Below are 20543 nucleotides of genomic sequence, written 5' to 3' on the forward strand. Positions count from 1 at the left end.
AACAGAACAATGTTATTGAATTCTGGCCAGACGCTGCTGTCTGCCAACAGCTCCCAGCCCAGGCTGTGGGTTCTAGACATTTCAAACTAAACAAAGCAACAGACAGGGGGTCTGGCAGGTGGTCGGGGAGGGACAGGAAGGGCAGCAAGCAGAGACCGCCTGTCTGGTTCACCCAGCTGCAGGCAAGGCCCAGCACCCAAGATCGCACACGGTTCTCGAACGCCCACAGCCTTTCTGAAATCGTCTCTGCCCTGTGCTGGTGGTTCGCAAGGCACCAGGATCCGTTTCTGGGCTGACGTGAGCTATCCTCTAAGACAATTGAGAGCCCAAAGTCTTTGCCAGAAACGGTAACTTTGGGAGAGAGGCTGAAGGGACCAGATGGGGAGCTCTGGGCATGGGGGGGGGGGCTCCTGGGCAGGCCTCGCCAGCCGTCTACCGCTTTCTCTGGCCTCCAGTCACGTTGCTATGGAAACACAGGACTGCAGCGAGCATCAAACCTTCTACCCGGTGTTACAGGGCGTGGTGGCTCCTTCAAGACGGCCAGCCACAGCCACCAGGCGTGCCGCCACCCAGGAAGCTAATTCTGGAGCAGTGTAGAATCCATCACACCCCTGGGCTCCGGGCCCACTTCCCCACGTCAGGTCAGGAGAAGCATCCATGGGGGAGGTGGGGGTTCTTCCATCTCTCCATAATAAAACGGACCGCGCGGATCGTGAGAACACAGAGCCCTCCCGTTCCCTCGGGAGCTCGGCTGTCCACCTGGACCCCACACGGGTTCTCCACGCGTGTGTGGGCACACAGAGGTGGCGGCTCTCTTCAGATCTGAGCTTGAATACGGCAGGACGCCGTGTGCTCCCTGGCTGCAGCACAATTCCTGACACCATTTCCATGAGAACAGGATTTGCGTGCGGATGGCACCTAGGTCAGGCCCTGGGCCAGTGCTCAGAGCCTCCTCCGGTCAGCAGGGCCAGCAGCTGCGTGGGGGCTCCTGCCCAGGGGCGGGCATGCTCCGTCTGCTCTCATGGGTTTTGGCTGCACAATCCAACCTGCCACACACATTTAACTCCTGACCCCTGTTTGGCCACACGAGACCGCCAGAACTGGGGTTCTCTGTGTGCAGTGCTGGGAACACCGGGCTTCCTTCCCACAAACGGCCTCGCCGTCTACCTATTTCCCTCAACCTCTACAATCGCAATCCCTGAGTGAGCACCAAGCGCAGGAAGTGACGGAATCAGAGACTGCCAGGCACAACCGGGTCCAGGAAGAGGGGCGCAGAGAGGGCGTGGGGGGGGAGAGAGGAAGAAGAAGCATCTCTGGCACAGAAGAGACCCGTGCAGACCTGGCTGAGCCCCACAGAAGGCTTGGAGAGTTTCCTCCCACAACCCCCTCCTTCCACAGTCCCCCCAGTTTAGGCTGAGCCTGGGCAGGCAACACAGAAGATTCCGGAATGGCAAATCACTCCATCACCCAGCCACCTTTGCCCTGGCAGCTGGAAGGACGGCCGTTTGCAGGTCCTGGGGCAGGCTGGGATGCGGGTGGCAACGTCAGCTGGGCTCAGCTGGTGCAGAGGTGGGTGGGTAGGCTGGGGACACCTTTCCTGTGTGTGAATGCTGTTCCCAGACCTCCCCTCCCAGAGAGAGGTGCCCGGAAAGGAAACCCCAAGCCCAAGCCGGCAGACCAGCCCCGGGAGCCACACCCCTGCTGAGCACGGTCCTGCCAGTCCCCAAGAGAACTCCTCTGCCCCCCCACCCAGGGCCCTCAGCGACAGCCACGCGGAGTGGAGGTTAACAAAGCCTGAGCCCCCAGCTCAGTGGCCCGCAAGGCTACTTCGCTGCTTTCCTCTGGGGGCACCCAGAGGGCTTTCTAGGGTGACCATAACCAAACCACAGTGTGTGCATGTGTGGGTGCATGCGTGGGTGTGCATGCAGGTGGGTGAGTGGCATGTGTGTGCCCATGCAGGAAGATGGGCATGTGTGTGTGTGTGCATGTGCATGTGTGTGCGTGTGTGTGCGTGTGTGTGCGTGTGCATGTGCGTGTGCATGTGCATGTGCGTGCCTGCGTGTGCGTGTGCGTGTGCATGTGTGTGTGTGTGCATGTGTGTGTGTGTGTGTCAGCACGCACTCCCAGGTCTGCCAGTCGGGCTGACAACCCCCAGCTGTCCAGGCACTGTCTGGAATGGCCAGAGCTGCCCCAGTGGCTCCCACCTTCCCTGTTTCTTGCCTCCGCTTCCAACTCTTCCCATCAGAGGAGCGGAGGCTGCTGCCGCCCGACCTCCCTGCCCCTCCTGGTCCTGCCTCTGCCCCCCCCCACACACTTCCCACGCAAAGCCTCCCTTCTATCTCCTGCTGCTGACACTCTGCCCCTCCGCACAGCGCCCCACCCCTCTGCGCGTCTCTGAGTTTCTGTAAACAAAGATGGCAGCACCTGGGCGCCGCTGGCTCGCGCCTGTCATCCTGGCTACTCAGGAGGCTGAGATCTGAGGATCGCAGTTCAAGGCCAGCCTGGGCAGGAAAGGCTGTGAGACTCTTATCTCCAATAAACCACTAGAAAACTGGAAGTGGCGCTGTGGCTCAGGTGGTAGAGCGCTCGCCTTGAGCTGAAGAGCTGAGGGACAGCACCCAGGCCCAGAGTTCAAGCCCCACGACCGGACCCAAAAAAAAAAAAAAAGAAAAAGATGGCAGCAACTTCCCGCCATCACCAGCTTTGGATCAACAGCTCCTTCTTGCTCTCATTTTCACAATCTCAGTGTGTTTCTCTCTGGCCACTAAACAAAGCAAAATACAGCATCTGAGTGCTGGCCAGAAACCTGGGATGGCCAGTCCCCATCAAGACATGTGAAGCGCCCAAGAGCGGCTGGAACGGAGGCGCTGGACACACGGGCAGCCCGCACCGTGGCCCTGGCCTCCTCCCCAGCGCGTGATCTCGGGCGGGAACCCCTGGCCGTCTCCAGACTCTGTCTCCAGGCACAAGTAATGCCATGTGTAGTAGAACCAGTGAGGAACACATGCCAAAATTAGCCTGGTACAAATGCCCACGGTCGTGTAAAAGAAAGAACGGATAGACTCAAGTAGACAGATCTCTGTCTGTCTATCATACCAGCAACCTGCACTGACCCCCTATACCAGAAGCCCTTCTACGTGCATCATGGGAAGTGATGGCTCATTCTACAGGCCCTGTGGGGAGAGGGGGTCCTCTCTGTGGTGACCCCTGGCCAGCTCTTCCATTCACACACACACACACACACACACACATGCCATGAGCGTGCGGTGACACCAGCTGCCGTGAAAGACGTAGAGACCCGCCTGCAACGCTGCTCTGTCCCATCCATCCCTCCCCTGTGACACCAATGGACAACACAGACCCAGAGAAGCACGGGGAAATGTGGGGAGCATGGACTACACCACGGTGCCGCAGCCGCCAGCCGCCACCAACACACCCCACGAAAACGGCCTGCCACATGTCTCTCTCCCTGGAGGGCAGCAGCTCTTTCCAACACCGCACGGGCGGTGCTGGGGCTCCAGTTGAGGACTTCACGCTTGCTAAGGCCAGTGCTCTTCTGCTGGGCCACACCGCCAGGCTTTTTTAAATTAGCATGAACGAGATGCACCAAAAGGGCTGCTGCACATACACATACGTGCACAGCGCACCCGGACTGGACTCACCCTGACCGCACCTCCACATACGCACACGGCGCACCCGGACTGGACTCACCCTGACCACACCTCCACATACGCACACGGCGCACCCGGACTGGACTCACCCTGACCGCACCTCCACATACGCACACGGCGCACCCGGACTGGACTCACCCTGACCGCACCTCCACATACGCACACGGCGCACCCGGACTGGACTCACCCTGACCGCACCTCCACATACGCACACGGCGCACCCGGACTGGACTCACCCTGACCGCACCTCCACATACGCACACGGCGCACCCGGACTGGACTCACCCTGACCGCACCTCCACATACGCACACGGCGCACCCGGACTGGACTCACCCTGACCGCGGCCTCCACCAGCCCCAGCCATCTCAGCAAGCCTCCCAAGTCCAGAATGTTCTCCCGTGCTCACTCCTTCCCCTCTGTCCACCCGTCCTCTAGCGCCCACACCCTGAGCACAGTACGTTTTACGTTCCTGTCCTTCAGCTTTCTAAGCGTGTGCTCACAGTTCAGAAGGCTTCGCTCTGGTATTTTACACTGCATGGACACCATTTTAACCACACTGGCTGGCCGGCTCCCCCTCTCTCCCTCCCCCCTCTCTCCCTCCCTCCCCCTTCCCCCCTCCCTCCCTCCCCCCTCTCTCCCTCCCTCCCCCCTCCCTCCCCCCTCCTCCCTCCCTCCCTCCCCCCTCTCTCCCTCCCTCCTCCCTCCCCCCTCCCCCCTCTCTCCCTCCCTCCTCCCTCCCCCCTCTCTCCCTTCCCCCTCCCTCTTCCCTCCTCCCTCCCTCCCTCCCCCCTCTCTCCCTCCCTCCTCCCTCCCCCCTTTGCTGAGCACAGGGGCTGCCGCGACGCACACCGACGGTCACAGGCATGTGTGCTCCCTCCGCTAACATGAAGTGCCGCTCCCCCCCCACTCACTTCGGCTGGGGGTGTATCCGACATGAACTCTGCTGCTCCTGCCTGCTTTGGGTGTCCACTTGCATGGAAGTCCTTCGGCCAGCCTTTCACCCCAGGCCAGTGTTTTTGTCAGTAAGATGTCATGTCTGCAGACAAGACCTGCATCTGCTGTGTGGAGAGCCGGGACCATTCACACCAGAGCACAAAAACCAGAGGGGAGGCAGGGGCTCCTGAGTTCCTCCCGCCATGGCCTCATGGTCATGGCTCCTCCTCTTCGGTGGGTGGAGTCCGCATGGTCATGACTCCTCCTCTTCGGTGGGTGGAGTCCGCATGGTCATGACTCCTCCTCTTCAGTGGGTGGGATTCCTGTGGTTGTAAGTTTAGGTCCTACTATCATGGAAGGTTCTCATTGTCCTTCATTCCTGGATCATAGTCTTACTAGATTGGCGGCTGTTAATTTGCAGCACTTATAACACATCATTCCAAGCCCTGCTTGCTTTTTTTCCTTTCCTTTTTTTCTTTGCCTGTACCACAGTTTGAACTCAGGGCCTGACACTCTTACTTGGTTTGTTTGCTTATAGCTAGCATTCTACCATTTGAGCCATGCCTCCAGCTCAACATTTCACCAGTTAATTGAAGATGGAATATCACAGACTTTCCTGTCCTGGCTTTGAACCTCAATCCTGTAATCTCAGCCTCTTAAGTATCTAGGATTACAGGTGTGACCGCCACCACCAGGCACCCCTTGCTTTGAGGGGTTCTGTGGCGAGGATGTGCTATCCTTCTTGGGGGGAGGGGCTATACGGGTCCAGAGGCTCGATCTCAGAGCCTGGGCGCTGTCCCTAAGCTTGTGTACTCAAGGCCAGTGCACTAGCACTTCTCGCATTTTCTGAAGTTAATTGGATATAACGGTCTCACAGGCCTCACTGCCAAAGCTGGTTTCAAACACCGTTCCTCAGCTCTCAGCCTTCTGAGTATCTAGGATGACGGTGTGAGCACCGGCGCCCGGCTCCGTGAGTTTTCTGTTGTGAGTGACTTGACCTTCCTCTCTGTGGCTCTCTGTACTCTCCTTGTTCTCTCTATTTACTGTTTCAAATATGGCCGTGGGGGGGTTCTATGCTGGTGTGGCCTGTTGTGTTTTCTAGAAGCTTTTTATAGCTGGATGGGCTTTCTTTTTCAAGACATGGAGAGCATTTGACTATAATGTTATTCAATAGATTTCCTATGACTTCAGAGAGCACGGCTCCTATGCCTACGATTCATAGGTTTGGTCTTTTAACAGAGCCCTGCCATTCTTTGGAATTCCTTTCATACTTTTCCAATCTCTTTTATCTTCTGATTTCCCCCCCCCCCCCCCCCCCCGATTCTGTTGACTTTATCCTCAACTCCTGAAATTCTGTCTCCCACTTCATGTTCTCTGCTGGGCAGGGTTTACAGTGTATCTTCACCTCGACGGTTTCAGTGTTTGTTAGGATCTCTGCACCTTCACAAGCATGAGCCACTGGCACTGGCCATAGTTCTGGATATTCTTCAATGCCACGTGGGCGGTACAGAACACACGTCTGTGGGGGCTTGTCTCAGCACACACACACCCTGCACAGTGTAGCCAGGTTCTGCCCGGCGTAACAGCACAGAGGGTTTGACATTATCAGCTGCTGCTCATTCCAGCACCGAGCACAAAGCATGGCTCTGACCGCCTTCTCAGCAGCATTGGCTTAAAAGGGGCTCACGGCTGCAAAGACCTCCTCCCGCCGCTCACGGACCCCAGTGCCCTGCCACTTCCTTGAACAGAGTCACCAGGAAGGGCAGGCCCTGTCCCCCAGCCTCAGTGGCCTCCTCCAGCAGGTGGGTGCAGCCCCTGGAGCTGAGCTGCTTCCCGGCCTCTGTTGAGCCTGATGCTCCTCCTCCCCACCCCGTCTCCCTCCAATGACATGCGTGCACACGTGTCTGCACACACATACACACACACATACACACACACACACACACGAATGGAACTCATGCTCACGATTAGCAGCCATTGGGAAGTCCTGCTCTGCCAGCTAGACTGACATCCAGCTGCGGCCAGCTTTCACAGATACTCAGCAGATGATCACCACCCCTTTTATTCATTGATGACTCAAAGATTACGCAATCGCTCACGTCCACCCCACCCAACCCAGCAAGCCTCTTACCGAAGAGTGAACTGCTCTGCCACAGAGCTACTGGCCAGAGACACCAAGAAGGTGGCTGTGTCTCCTTCCCGCACGAGGTTCAGAGGGACGGACAGAGCGACATTCTCATCCAGGCTCACCAGGGACCAGCGCAGGTCGTCCTGAGTGGGGTAGACCACCACGCTGCCGATCCTCTCGCGGGCCGGGAGCCCCTGCAGGGGGCCGTCCTCCAGGTGGACATTGTTCTCCCACCTGCCCTCCTCCTGCAGCGGACACTGGCCAGCCTCGTCGGACGGGTACAGGCTGAAGAAGAGCTCCATGGCCGTGCCCCCCAGCAGCGCCGGGATCTCCTCCTCGGGCTCCAGGTCCAGCCCCGAGCTGAACCACTCGGGCAGCAGCTCCAGCTCGGCCACGCACAGCCCGGGGGTCCCCTGCAGCCGGCAACTGGCCGCCACTTCTCTGGCCTCTGGGAAGGCAAACATCTTGACGCAGGGAAGGTCATCCCCAGCATCGTGGTCATCCCAGGTCGCGCCGGCGATGTAAAACAGAGTCTGCACCTTGGGTCTGTTGGAGTAGATGGAGGTGGCTAGGATGTGAGATTTCAGCTTCCAGTTGAAGGGAAACCTCTCTGTGCTTCCAAACGGGGTGGGGGACAGCATGAGGTCCTGGGGCACCATCTTCTCCACCGAGAAGGGGCCGTAGCTGGCGTTGATGACAGGCGGTGACCAGGCTCGGTAGATGAAGAGCGACTCGGCCCGGGCCTGCAGGCTGGAGTTCCGCATGAGGTCCTGGTTGGCCTCCTTCAGGAAGAAAGCCTCCTCTGCGCTGGAGACCTGAAGGCTGGCGGGGAGGTACGTGGGCAGAGAGGAGAACCTCTGCGGGCTGTCCGGGGGGCCTCGACTCTCGGCAGCTGCAAGCGGAAGGAAAAGAGACCAGAGTGAAACCCAGTTCTGGAGCGCAGAGAAATAAACACAACCGGTCTCCATCACCCCCCAGGAAGACATCCTCTAGCCACGCATTCCCCACGGCCGGCCATGCCATTCCCCAGGGCCAGCCACGCCATTCCCCACGGCCAGCCACGCCATTCCCCATGGCCAGCCACGCCATTCCCCACGGCCGGCCACGCCATTCCCCACGGCCGGCCACGCCATTCCCCAGGGCCAGCCACGCCATTCCCACCACTGGCCACATCATTCCCCCACGGCCGGCCACACCATTCCCCACGGCCGGCCATGCCATTCCCCAGGGCCAGCCACGCCATTCCCCACGGCCGGCCACGCCATTCCCCAGGGCCAGCCACGCCATTCCCACCACTGGCCACATCATTCCCCCACGGCCGGCCACGCCATTCCCTACGGCCGGCCATGCCATTCCCCAGGGCCAGCCACGCCATTCCCCACGGCCGGCCACGCCATTCCCCAGGGCCAGCCACGCCATTCCCCACGGCCGGCCACGCCATTCCCCAGGGCCAGCCACGCCATTCCCACTACTGGCCACATCATTCCCCCACGGCCGGCCACGCCATTCCCCACGGCCGGCCATGCCATTCCCCACCGCTGGCTATGCCATTCCCACCACTGGCCACATCATTCCCCCACGGCCAGCCACTCCATTCCCCACGGCCGGCCACGCCATTCCCCACAGCCGGCCACGCCATTCCCCAGGGCCAGCCACGCCATTCCCCACGGCCGGCCACGCCATTCCCCAGGGCCAGCCACGCCATTCCCCAGGGCCAGCCACGCCATTCCCCACGGCCGGCCACGCCATTCCCCAGGGCCGGCCACGCCATTCCCCACGGCCGGCCACGCCATTCCCCACGGCTGGCCACGCCATTCCCCACGGCCGGCCATACCATTCCCCACGGCTGGCCACACCATTCCTCAGTCTCATCATGATGAAAGTCCTGTTATACACAGCACAGAGGGGAAGGGCTCCATTTTCCACTGATCCAGTGGCCTTGTGTGAACAGCCTCCTGCACAGGCGGGCACACTGCCTCCATCTGTTCGTGCAAACCCCCAACCTCAAGGTCATGCTCAAGGTCATGGCCATCTTTGTGGTTTGTCACCCTGCAGAGGGCAGGCCCCTCACCGTGTGTGAGGTGTGTGACGTGGGCCTGTGGCTACAGAGCTGGGCCTGAGGCTCAGCATTCCCACTGCTAGGCACCTCTGCTCCTGACACACCAGAGTGAGTACCAAGGACTTCCCCCAGAGGGGCGCTCTTCAGCCCCGCCAACACAATGAAGAGCCCAGTGCTGAGCCAGAAGACTGCATGGAGCCCAGCCTCCCCAGGCTGGGCGCTGAACTTCTCTGTGCCTTAAATGTCCTCATTATGAGGCAGGATGCATGTAGAAAGTCAACCTCAGCGGGTGAGTTTATGTGTAAGAAGCATTGAGAACTTGCTGCCTATGTAATACTCCATCAAAATGTGGACCTTCTAGTGGTACGTGTCATCTTAACCCACACTAGAGGTTGACTGAGGAGACTTACACCCTGTTCTTCTACAGAGGAGCACGGCAGCTGGACAAACGAGACAGAGCTACATGGACGAGCTTGAAAGCCGACACTGCCGCACGGCGAAGGTGTCCGCACAGTGCAGCAAATATGCCAAACAGCCGATCGGAGCGTGTCCCCCAAGGTGCTGTGTCAGAGCTCTGATTACCCCCCCCCACCCCCCGCAGTGAGGCAGAGCTGGGAGGCGGGGCCTTCTGGGAGGAGCGGGGTCATGGGGTTGTGGGGTCGTAGGGCAGAGCCCTGGGGAGAAGGATGTCTTCTCTGCGGTAAGAGCTGAGCGTAGCTCCCAGCGCTCCTTCACCTGCACCTGCTGGCTGCCGGCCCTCCCCCTTCAGCAGAGGCCGAGCGGGTGACTCGGCCACCTCCACCACCTCACTCCCTCCAAGCAAGCCACCAGGCACCAGGATGAAGGTCAAGGAGGAAAGTCACCCCAAGCACGAGTGTCAATAAAACCCGCCTCAGGGAAAGGATTACACCCAGAGACCCGCCCACAAACACACCACACCACCGGACAGCTGCAGGCTCACCGGAAACAGGACTGCCACACCTGTCCAGATGGCCGCAGACCTGTGCAGACACACACGCGTGGGCTTCTCCCAGAGCGGGCGCGGAAGGAGCCCACTTTCTCTACAGGGAGGTTTCCTGCGCAGCCTCCCCGGGAGCGATCTGTGTTTGGATAATGCCAAGCAATAGCAAAGGCGCCTCCCATTGGAAAGTACAGTTCCAGGTGAGTCTGCCGGCCTGTGCACCGGTGACAGCACTTGGGTCCTCTGAGGGCCACAGCATCCCCCCAGGACCACCAGCTTCTGCAGAGACCAGCCCAGAGATGACCTTCTCTAACACTCAGGTAATGTCCAAGGCCGAGTGTAAGTTATTCTTATGTGTGTATAAACGCAGAGGGAAATTGAAGGAAATGCAAATGTCAGTCTGCTCCGTTTGTATGCTAAGCCTGCTGATTCCTTTATCTTTTATGTTGCTGTTTTACACTTCAAGACCTGATTTACAGGAAACAAAGGCTGGCCCTGCCTGTTTATGGCAGGCGAAGTTTCCCTTTTGTCTGACACAGCCCCACAAGGCTGACGCTCGGCCCCACCGTAACTCAAGCAAAATGTGGTACGGCTTTTGTTTGAAAGTTTATATGGGAAGCCATAAAGATCAGCTGCCGGGCGTCGCTTTGTCCCTGAACAAGACTGTGACAGACAGGCCTTCAGGGGTACTTTATGAAGCCCTGAGACAGTATCTTCAGAAAGCTCAACGCGGGGCCTGAATGTCCCTCCCTGAGCCTCCGGGTGCGTAGAGGGGTGCTGTCCCCCCACCGCCCGCTCCCCAAGGGACTTCCCACCCTGCGCAGGGTGAGCTGGCCCCGCCAGCACTGGCAAGGGGCACTTGATAGAGCGCTGGCGGCCTGCCACCGCCCCCAAGGGAGCCCAGCAGACTGTGGCCACAGGTCTCCAGGGAGCAGAGGTGCCAGGCAGACCCCAGGAGACTGCCTGGCCCTGACTGCCAACAGCGATGCTAAATGGGCCATGGAAGCCCCAGAGAGCTGGGGCCGGAAGGAGCGTTGCAGTCCCGCATGGCCATCCGTGAGATGCTGTCAGGACACTGAGGCCCCTAGGAGCCGACGGCATCGCCACGATGCTGGGTACATATGAGACGTGACGGAGCGCGGGCCTGCTTGGGGCTGGCAGGCCCTGGGTCCCCAAAACCAAGACAGCGGGGCAGAAGCCGCTGCCTCCCTGGTGCCACCTCAGGCAGAGCCTCGGGGGTTCACTTCTGCACCCAGCGGGAGGCAACGCGGGCGTGGACAGCGGACCGAAGGCTGAGAGGGGAGGCGGGAGTGGGGCAGGGCAGGTCGGGGGACCCGGGACCCCGAAGCGCGCCCGTGCTGCCGCGTGGCCCACACTGGGGCTCCCCGTTAAGCTTCACACCCCTCCCCTGAGCGGTAGCACCCTCCCTCACACCGACGGCAGCCCAAGGTGCTCGGCGGGTGCCACCGTGGTGCGAGTGTGCTAGGCTAGTACCCACGGTGGCCCAAGTGCAACGCAGGGACCAACGGCCAGGACAAGCAGCAAAGGCAGCTCCGTGGTGACAAAGCCACACGGACAGAGAGGAACTGGCGGGTAGAAAAACCGTGCTCGGCCTATACTCTAGAAGATTCTCACACACACCCCTACCTTGTACCTGACTACTGTCTTCCAGAAGCAGCCAAGGTCTTTGGAAGAAGAGGTCGGGGGGAGGGGGAGGGCGGGGGGCCTCTGAGAGGCCTGACCCACCACCAGAGGCAAACGCACAGGTTTGGGACACAAGGCGGGGTGCTGGCGCTCTATACCACGCCCGCCACGCCCGCCGTGCCCCGCGCCCACTGCGTTGTGCTGAGACAGAGCTGTCTCCAGCACCCCACAGCGGCACGCACCTCGCCTCCACTCTCAGCCAGCTGTGAGGATGAGGTGTGCCCACGGGGGCCCGTGCGTGTGCGGGTATGTGCGTGCAGGGCCTGGGTGCCGCACGTGTGTGTTCCTACATAGTTTCACGCTCAACTCCTGAATCCATGTGGGCCGGTCTTGGTGTCTAATACACAGACTGCGCCCTGCTTCAACCAATGGAAGGGATCTTCCTTCGCCTCCCTTGAATTCCAGCTCTGTGTCTTGGGGTACCCACACATTCTGGACTGCTCCCCAATTCATAAACACCCACCTACGCCCACTCCTCCATTTATTTCTGGGATGAGCGACGGCCTCTCTCCTCAAGTTCTTTTCCCGCTTTCCCCCTCCACTCCTGCGTGACCCCCCCCTCCCGCAGCCCCGCTGTCCCAGGGCTGCCCCACTGTCCCCGGGGGGGTGCCCTGCTGTCCCGGGGGGTGCCTCACTGTCCCAGGGGTGCCCCACTGTCCCCGGGGGGTGCCCTGCTGTCCCGGGGGGTGCCTCACTGTCCCAGGGGGACCCCACTGTCCCCGGGGGGTGCCCCGCTGTCCCAGGGGTGCCCAGCCGCGGCTGGCGGGCAAGCTGTTCACTTGGTAACAACGATCAGATGCACGTACCACGGCCAAAGCCAATGTGGGCTTTGTTCCTCCCCAAACTCACAGCCAAGCCCCACCCAAGGACCTCATATGCGGCCGCACTTGGGGACAGGGCCTTCAGAAATAAATGAGCCGAGATGGAGTCCCGAGGGTGAGCCTTGATGCAGTGTAGGACTCGGGGTCTCCCTGCAGAAGGGTAACCACATGACCACACAGGAAGAGGACAGCCCCCTAAACCAAGCCGAGCGGCTCCTGAAGGAGTCACGCCAGGCCTGGCCCAGGTGGCCCACACATGCCATCCTAGCTGCTCAAGAGGCAGAGCTCCACCAGGAGGTTCGGAGCTCCAGGTCAATCCAGGCAAAACAGCTGCAAGACCAGGGCCTGGGATGTAGCTCAGTGGCAGCCCTTGTCTAGCAAGTGCAGTGTCCTCAGTTTGATCCCCAGTACCAAGAAACAAAAATAAAATAAATAGTTTAAAAGTTGCCAGACCCCACCCCCATCTCAATGGAAGAAGATGGGCAGGGCGGTGTTCCATGGCCCTCCCAGCTACACCAGGAAAGATAAACAGTAGAACTGTCATCCAGGCAGGCCTGGGCCAAAAGTGAGACCCTCTCAAAGGTAGCTAGGTGCTTGTGACTCACACCTGCAATCCTAGCTACTCAGAGGGCTGAGACCAGGAGGACCATAGTTCAAAGCCAGCCCTGACAGAAATGTTCTCAAGACACGATTTCCATGGAGCCATGCTGGACTCGAAGCGTGGCTCAAGTGGTAGTGTCTGTTGAGAATGAAAAACCTAAATGGGAGCAGCACAAAAATCAATCCATAAAATAACCAAGCAAAAAGCGGTAGAAGCATGACTCAGGCAGTAGAGCACCGCCTAGCAAACACAAAGCCCTGAGTTCAAACCTCTGGGCAGAAGAGCTGTGCCTAACTGTGAAGCCAAAATGACAGCTATGCCCTCAGACAATGAGGGAGGGGAAGATACCGCAGCTCTCCGACTGGGCGGAGCCAGGGGCTGGGCGGAGCCAGGGGCTGGGCGGAGCCACGGGCTGGGCGGGGCCACTGGCTGGGCGGAGCCAAGGGCTGGGCGGAGCCACCGGCTGTGCAGAGCCACCTACTGGGCGGAGCCAGGGCTGGGCGGAGCCAGGGGCTGGGCGGAGCCAGGGGCTGGGCGGAGCCAGGGGCTGGGTAGAGCCAAGGGCTGGGCAGAGCCACCAGCTGGGCAGTCACGGGATGGGCGGGGCCACGTGCTAGGTGGAGCCAGGAGCTGGGCGGAGCTAGGGGCTGGGCAGAGCCAGGGGATAGGTGGAGCCACGGGCTGGGCGGAGCCATGGGCTGGGTAGGGCTATGGGCTGGGCGGGGTCAGGGGCTGGGCGGAGCCATGGGCGGGGCAGGGCCATGGGATGGGTGGAGCCACGGGATGGGCGGGGCCAGGGGCTGGAGGGAGCTATAGGCTGGGCGGAGCCATGGGCGGGGCAGGGCCACGGGATGGGTGGAGCCACGGGATGGGCGGAGCCCCGGGCCGGGCGGAGCCTGAGTCCCAGAAGCACCAGGCGGAGGAGGAGCGCAGGGTTCATGGTGGGCGCGGGCTCGTGGCGGGCGCGGGGCTCGTGGCGGGCGCGGGGCGCGGGGCTCGTGGCGCCCTCGCGGCCGGCCGCTGCGCGGGAGGCCTCTGATGGCCGCGTGCTCCTTTCCGGGCGTGTCCATTCCACGTCGGGCCCTGGCGCAGGTTAGAGAGGGCGGGAGGCGCTGAGTGACGCTGCCCGTCAGCCGGGCCACGCGGCCCAGGCCCGCAGCCACAGCAAGCCGAGCCTCCCCAGATCCGACGTCCCCCCAGCACGGCGGGGCCACGCGGAGACGCGCACACGCGTGTCACCGCGCGCCCGGCTGGAGGCCTCCGCTCGCCGGCGCCTCGCGCCTCGCAGCCCGTGCCACACTCAGGACGCACGGATGCGCACAGAAACTTGGTGATCTTGTGAGAGCACAGAGACAGAGACGTCAGGACACCGGCCTGAGGTCACAGAGCAGGCCCGGGCCTGCTCCACGTGTCAGCACGGCAGAGGCCCGGGGAGAGACGCGGGGCCTTCTGCGGAACCACTGGCTTCTCCACGGGGAGGGCGGGGGTCCACAAGAGCCCGCGGCACCTTTCCCGCCAAGGCGGCCAGGGCTCGTTCCATGACCAGCGGGTGGGAGGCGAGGCGGACACTGAACTGCCCCCCAAGGTGGGGCCTGAGCCCGGACCCCATCTGCCCACCTGCTGGAGGCCGCCCAGCCCGGGCTTGTGCGGCAGCACCGCCACCTGGTGGCCGCCGCTGGCAACGCAGCCACAAGAAGCGGCCTCCCCTTAGGTTGCCCCGGGCCGGGGTGCTGGCCGGGCCCCGGGGTGCTGGCAGGGCCGGGGTGCTGGCCGGGCCCCGGGGTGCTGGCAGGGCCGGGGTGCTGGCCGGGCCCGGGGTGCTGGCCGGGCCCCGCGCTGCCTTCCAACATCCACCCATCTCGTGCCCACAGCTTCGCGTGCAGGCCGAGGAAACCAACTCCAGCCGTCCCGGATTCGACCTGCCCAGTTCCCCACCCACACTGCCCCCCAGCAGGTCCTGGGGGGGCCTTGCAGGCACCGCCCCACAAGAGACCAACACAGCCTGTGTTGGCGATGCGAGGTGGTGAGTGAGCGCGGCAGCACTGCCACCCAGACGGCGGCGCCCGGGACCGTGGAGGACCGTGGTGGGAGAGGAGAGGGACTGAGAACAAACTAGAATGAGCAATGCGCTGGGCTCAGTTTTGGAGGGAAGAGATGCACTGTGCTGGGGCGCTCTGAGTTCCTGACATGCGCAGGTCCTAGAGGTCAGAGTCAGAAGCCAGGGGTCCAAACACCTGTGGGCTGGGGAGCAGCCTCACAGTAGAGGGGAGGAGGTGGGGTGGGGGAGGGGGCGTGGGTCACAGCCCTGCGGGGACATGGAGAGGGAGGGGGTGGGGACAGGCCTAGGTGCTGTCGGAAAGTTCTGGAATCCCAGGCAGGCACTCCCATCACACTGAGGGTTGGACCTGGCTTTCGTCACCGGCTCTGCTGGCCTGGGTGGCAAGATGGTAGAAGAGGGACAGTGAGGCTGAGGGCAGAACACCGATGGCCCTCGAAGGCCCTCCCAGGGCCGCGCCCAGTCCCCTCCCGGTCACTGCGCCAGCTCCCTTGTGACATCCATCCCCTGGTCCTTCCTGGACCCCAGGCTCGGGCGGCACCTCTCCAGCCTGGTTCAGATCCCTGCTATCACAGAGCCTGCTGCTGTGTTTACCCCATGGTTGCTAGGGTGACAGATGTCAGCACGCACCCTGCTTTGTGTTCCCAGTCTCCACAGAAAACAGGTCAGCCAGGAGGGCCGGAGCCTTCCAGCAGGATCTGAAGCCTCTCTGCCATCAGTTCCTCTCGAGTTCAAAGGCACAGGAGGGGCAGTGCCTGGGCCCAGAACTTTCCCTACCCCCAGCCGCTGGTGTCTCCTTCCCCTCTTGGCAGATGACCCCCACACACAGGGCTTGTGCAGAGCCCCTGGGGACTCGGGGTGTGAGAACACATCAGATCAGTCTCAAAAACCCACCCCAGTGAGGGCAGACAGAGGAGCCCCGCCGCGCCCTCCACAGGCCCTGCAGCCACAGCCAATCCAGGAGGCGCGAGGAGGAGGCGGCATTGCACCACCGCCAGGAGGACCCGTGACCTGTGCGGAAAGGGAGAAACTCTGGGCCCCCGGCCCCAGCTCAACAGGACACCACCAACTAGGAACTACCTTGAAACACACAAACACGCACGCCCACGGGCAAGACAGGTGAGGAAGAAGCACTTCCCTTCCTTCTGACACACGAGCCATCTTCCCACAGGAAACTGGTCCTGCGCTCTTTACCAAAAAAAAGTGATCAGTACCTCCCCATGCCACAACGCATACATCCAGATGATTCACTTGCTTGGTGAATAGACATTGCCAAACAGATCGTGAACCAATCACTTCTCCCAGGTGGACACCTCTTCGAGGGAGGGATCGCTGAGACACGGGTTGCCAGCCCGATCTCCATGGAAACGACTCCATGGGCTCAGACCCCACAGAGCTGGCCTTGTCCTCCGGCTGTCAGGACCCGCACACGGGACGGGTTCGGAGTGGCCTCACCCAGGCGCACATCAGCCACCCCCCCAAGGGAGCAAACTCAACAACTTCCCAGAATTCACCTGCACATGCCGCTGGCGATTCTGTTCTCTGAGGATGCCCCACCAGCCAGCGCACCACTGCAGCCACAACTAACGTCCAGGCTGCAGCAGGGCGCGGCTCCGGCTCAGGCAGCCCTGGTCCTCCGGACCTGTCCATAACTGATCCTTACTGATGAACCCGGTGCTGGCTGGCTCCGGGATCTCTGTGCTGTTTCCAGTTTCAGGAAGTGATAAGCAAAAGTGGAACATTTTCTACCTATCTATTTCTTAGGCAGATAATCAGGCCTGAAATTGCTAGATCATACCCTGAGGCCTGCGTAACCTTTTTCAGCATTCCAATATCTCCCTGTCCACGGTCAACAATTGACAATGTCAGTTTTTTAGCGTGGCCATCCCCGTGTGTTCCTGTCATTTTAATTTGCTTTTCCCTAGTGACTAATGATGTTAAAAGTCTTCTGTCTACAAACAATGAAATGTAAATGTTTAAATCAGTAACATCAAAAGAAAGAAGTTGAGGCTGGACAATGGTGGTTCACGCCTACAGTCCTGCCTACTTGGGAAGGAGGATAGCCATTCTCAGCCAGACCAGGACACAGGTTTGTGAGATGGATCTCAACAGGAGAAGCTGGGTGGTACTGCACCCCTGTCACCCCAGCTACGGCAGGAAATGTAGACAAAATTACGGTCCAGGCTGACCCAGCCTAGGCAAAAAAGCAAGACCATGTGTTAAAAATTACCAGAGCACAAAGTTCTGGAGACATGACTCAAGCAGCAAGGTGCCTGCCTGGCAAGCACAGCAGAGCGGTGGTGCCGAGTTTCTGGCTGTGTTGGCGGTGTTGGAATGGCTTGTGCTGGTCCTCAGTCAGACACACCAGGAGTGTCCAGCTGAAGGCGCACGCCCGGACTCCGGGTGGGAGGAACAGAACTGTAAACGGCTTGCGAAGTAGCTCCAGCACCAGAGAGAGGAGCCTGCTGAAAATGTACCAGATGCATTTTGGGTCCAGAGAGCTGGGGATTGGGAATTGCAAATCAGAGATTAGGAGTCTGAACACCTGCTTCTTCCTAAGCAAAGTGCAAGCTTTCAAAATCCCGGGTGCCCGTCCCCACAGACAGGACTGGCACAGCTCCAGCCGGCGTGTGCGCCTGTGCCTGGGCGTGCCTGTCCAGGGATCACGGCACTGCAAAGGCAGGCTCTGCTCTATTCGGGTGCATGTCTCTCCATTTAAGTCCTCCAAACCCCAGCAGTCTACCCGGCTCCCCGTCCCTGTTCTTAAGGACAGGAATGAAACCCCACTGGAGCTCTTTAAGGAGCAAACAAACCTGTCCTTCTCCCTGGCTCAGCTCGACCCGGGTCCCACCGGGCTCCTCGAACGCTCTCTGCAGGGCAACAGGCTGGCTCCATGCTAATGAAAGCGGCCTCTTCCAAAGCCTGCTGGCAAATCTTATTAAAGTAATCCCCTCCCTGAACCCAGATTATTACAGCCACCTTTATGGCAGAATAAAAATTAATTTTCTCAGCTATAATAAGAACGATAAGAATGAATCACTTGGGACCAAATAAAGATTACAATTAGCTCCAACAGAATAAATCTAAATTTAACGTAGGCTGGCAATTTCTTTGCTCCCATTTTCTCTGCAGTGCCGGTATGAATGGGGCGGGTAGCCTGGCCTGCCTGGCCATGTTTACGTGGCTCCCAAGCGGGGTCCTAGGAGGCAGGTGGGCTGCAGCCGGCTCTGAGGCGGGCGCGTGCTGGGTGCAGGGATGATGGAGGTGTCCGGGGAAGGGAGGTCAGCCCTCCCTGGAGACAATGAGGAAGTGCTGCGTGAAACCAGGGCTCCCCATCTGACCTCCGTGGCCAGAACCGCCTGGCCACCTTGCTGGCCTCTGACCTGCACAGAGCCCTGCCTTCTGGGGTCTGGCCGCAGGGGTGGACATGCGGCCCCCACCCCCACCCCTGTCAACCAGGGGAACCAGAACTGTCATGTGGGGTGGGTTCAGAGGTCAGCCGGGCGGGCCAGGGCGCGTGGCATTCTCTGGGATGGGTCAAGATGAGTCCGTGGCTGAGGGAAAGGTGCAGGTGGGTGTGCCTGGACCAGGAGAGGCGGCTCTGAGCCGGCCAGGCCCGAGGCCCGCGCGGCAGGAGTCAGCATTCTCTTGGGTTCAGTGGCTGCAGGAACGTGGCCTCCACTGGCAGACAGCATCCTGCCAGGTCCGGCTCCCTTCCTGGCCTCGCGTGGTGAAATCACAGTCCAGCTACACCCGCAGCTTGCTACCTGTTACATGCTCACCATGGCCGGCGCTGCTCTAGATGCCCCGCAGCCTCGACTTCCTGTGCGGGTGCTCCCCAGCCTCATCCTCCTGTGCGGGTGCTCCCCAGCCTCATCCTCCTGTGCGGGTGCTCCCCAGCCTCCTGTGCGGGTGCTCCCCAGCCTCATCCTCCTGTGCGGGTGCTCCCCAGCCTCATCCTCCTGTGCGGGTGCTCCCCAGCCTCATCCTCCTGTGCGGGTGCTCCCCAGCCTCCTGTGCGGGTGCTCCCCAGCCTCCTGTGCGGGTGCTCCCCAGCCTCATCCTCCTGTGCGGGTGCTCCCCAGCCTCATCCTCCTGTGCGGGTGCTCCCCAGCCTCCTGTGCGGGTGCTCCCCAGCCTCCTGTGCGGGTGCTCCCCAGCCTCCTGTGCGGGTGCTCCTCAGCCTCCTGTGCGGGTGCTCCCCAGCCTCCTGTGCGGGTGCTCCCCAGCCTCATCCTCCTGTGCGGGTGCTCCCCAGCCTCCTGTGCGGGTGCTCCCCAGCCTCCTGTGCGGGTGCTCCCCAGCCTCATCCTCTTGTGCGGGTGCTCCCCAGCCTCCTGTGCGGGTGCTCCCCAGCCTCCTGTGCGGGTGCTCCCCAGCCTCATCCTCCTGTGCGGGTGCTCCCCAGCCTCCTGTGCGGGTGCTCCCCAGCCTCCTGTGCGGGTGCTCCCCAGCCTCATCCTCCTGTGCGGGTGCTCCCCAGCCTCCTGTGCGGGTGCTCCCCAGCCCTGCCCTCCTGTGCAGGTGCTCCCCAGCCCCGCCTTCCTGTGCGGGTGCTCCCCAGCCTCCTGTGCGGGTGCTCCCCAGCCTCCTGTGCGGGTGCTCCCCAGCCCCGCCCTCCTGTGCGGGTGCTCCCCAGCCTCCTGTGCGGGTGCTCCCCAGCCTCCTGTGCGGGTGCTCCCCAGCCCCGCCCTCCTGTGCGGGTGCTCCCCAGCCTCCTGTGCGGGTGCTCCCCAGCCCCGCCCTCCTGTGCGGGTGCTCCCCAGCCTCATCCTCCTGTGCGGGTGCTCCCCAGCCCCGCCCTCCTGTGCGGGTGCTCCCCAGCCTCCTGTGCGGGTGCTCCCCAGCCTCCTGTGCAGGTGCTCCCCAGCCTCCTGTGCGGGTGCTCCCCAGCCTCCTGTGCGGGTGCTCCCCAGCCCCGCCCTCCTGTGCGGGTGCTCCCCAGCCTCATCCTCCTGTGCGGGTGCTCCCCAGCCTCCTGTGCGGGTGCTCCCCAGCCTCCTGTGCGGGTGCTCCCCAGCCCCGCCCTCCTGTGCGGGTGCTCCCCAGCCTCGCCCTCCCTGGCACGGCCGAGGAGACCCACGCTCACTGAGGACACGGCTCTCCACTGTGGCCACCAGGACCGAAGCACCCCACGGGGTCTTCTGCCCAGCAGGGAAGCACGGGCGCCCAGAGGCCCAGGCAGAGACTTTCTGAAGCACAAGCCAACTGCTCCGCAAACAATAGCAGGACTGACAAGTAGGGATGCGTTGAATTAAAAAGCAAAATAAACAACAGAATGAGAGACCGCCCACACAACGGGCAAAATCCCTCACAATCCATTCATCTGACAAGGGATTAATGTCCAGAATATGTAAAGAACTCAAAAAATGAAGCATCGCAGTAACAAATAAGCCAGTCAATTAATAGGCAAATGATCTGAACAGACGCTTTTCAAAGGAAGAAAGACAACTGGCCGATAAACACACACATGAAGGAAGCCGACAGCCCAGCTCCAAAGGAAACGCAAATCTAAACCACACGAAGACCCTGCCTCTCCCGGTGAGGGCAAAGACCCTCAGGAACACACGGGAGCAGAACTGGGGGCGGGATGGGGGCCAGCAGAGAG

At 61.2% G+C, this 20543-nt stretch overlaps 1 protein-coding gene across 1 annotated transcript in view; it reads right to left on the minus strand.

Annotated features, from left to right (window-relative positions):
- Positions 1 to 20543, minus strand: part of LOC122098492 (transmembrane protein 132B-like) — a 102259-nt gene that overhangs the window by 26075 nt on the left and 55641 nt on the right. The window contains exon 2 of the mRNA XM_042668940.1: positions 6737 to 7625. Within this exon, the coding sequence (XP_042524874.1) occupies positions 6737 to 7625 (889 nt within the window). The remainder of the gene's footprint in view (positions 1 to 6736; positions 7626 to 20543) is intronic.

The sequence above is a fragment of the Dipodomys spectabilis genome, unplaced genomic scaffold (genome assembly GCF_019054845.1).
Source record: "Dipodomys spectabilis isolate Male_0828 unplaced genomic scaffold, ASM1905484v1 ptg000480l, whole genome shotgun sequence".
NCBI lineage: Eukaryota > Metazoa > Chordata > Mammalia > Rodentia > Heteromyidae > Dipodomys > Dipodomys spectabilis.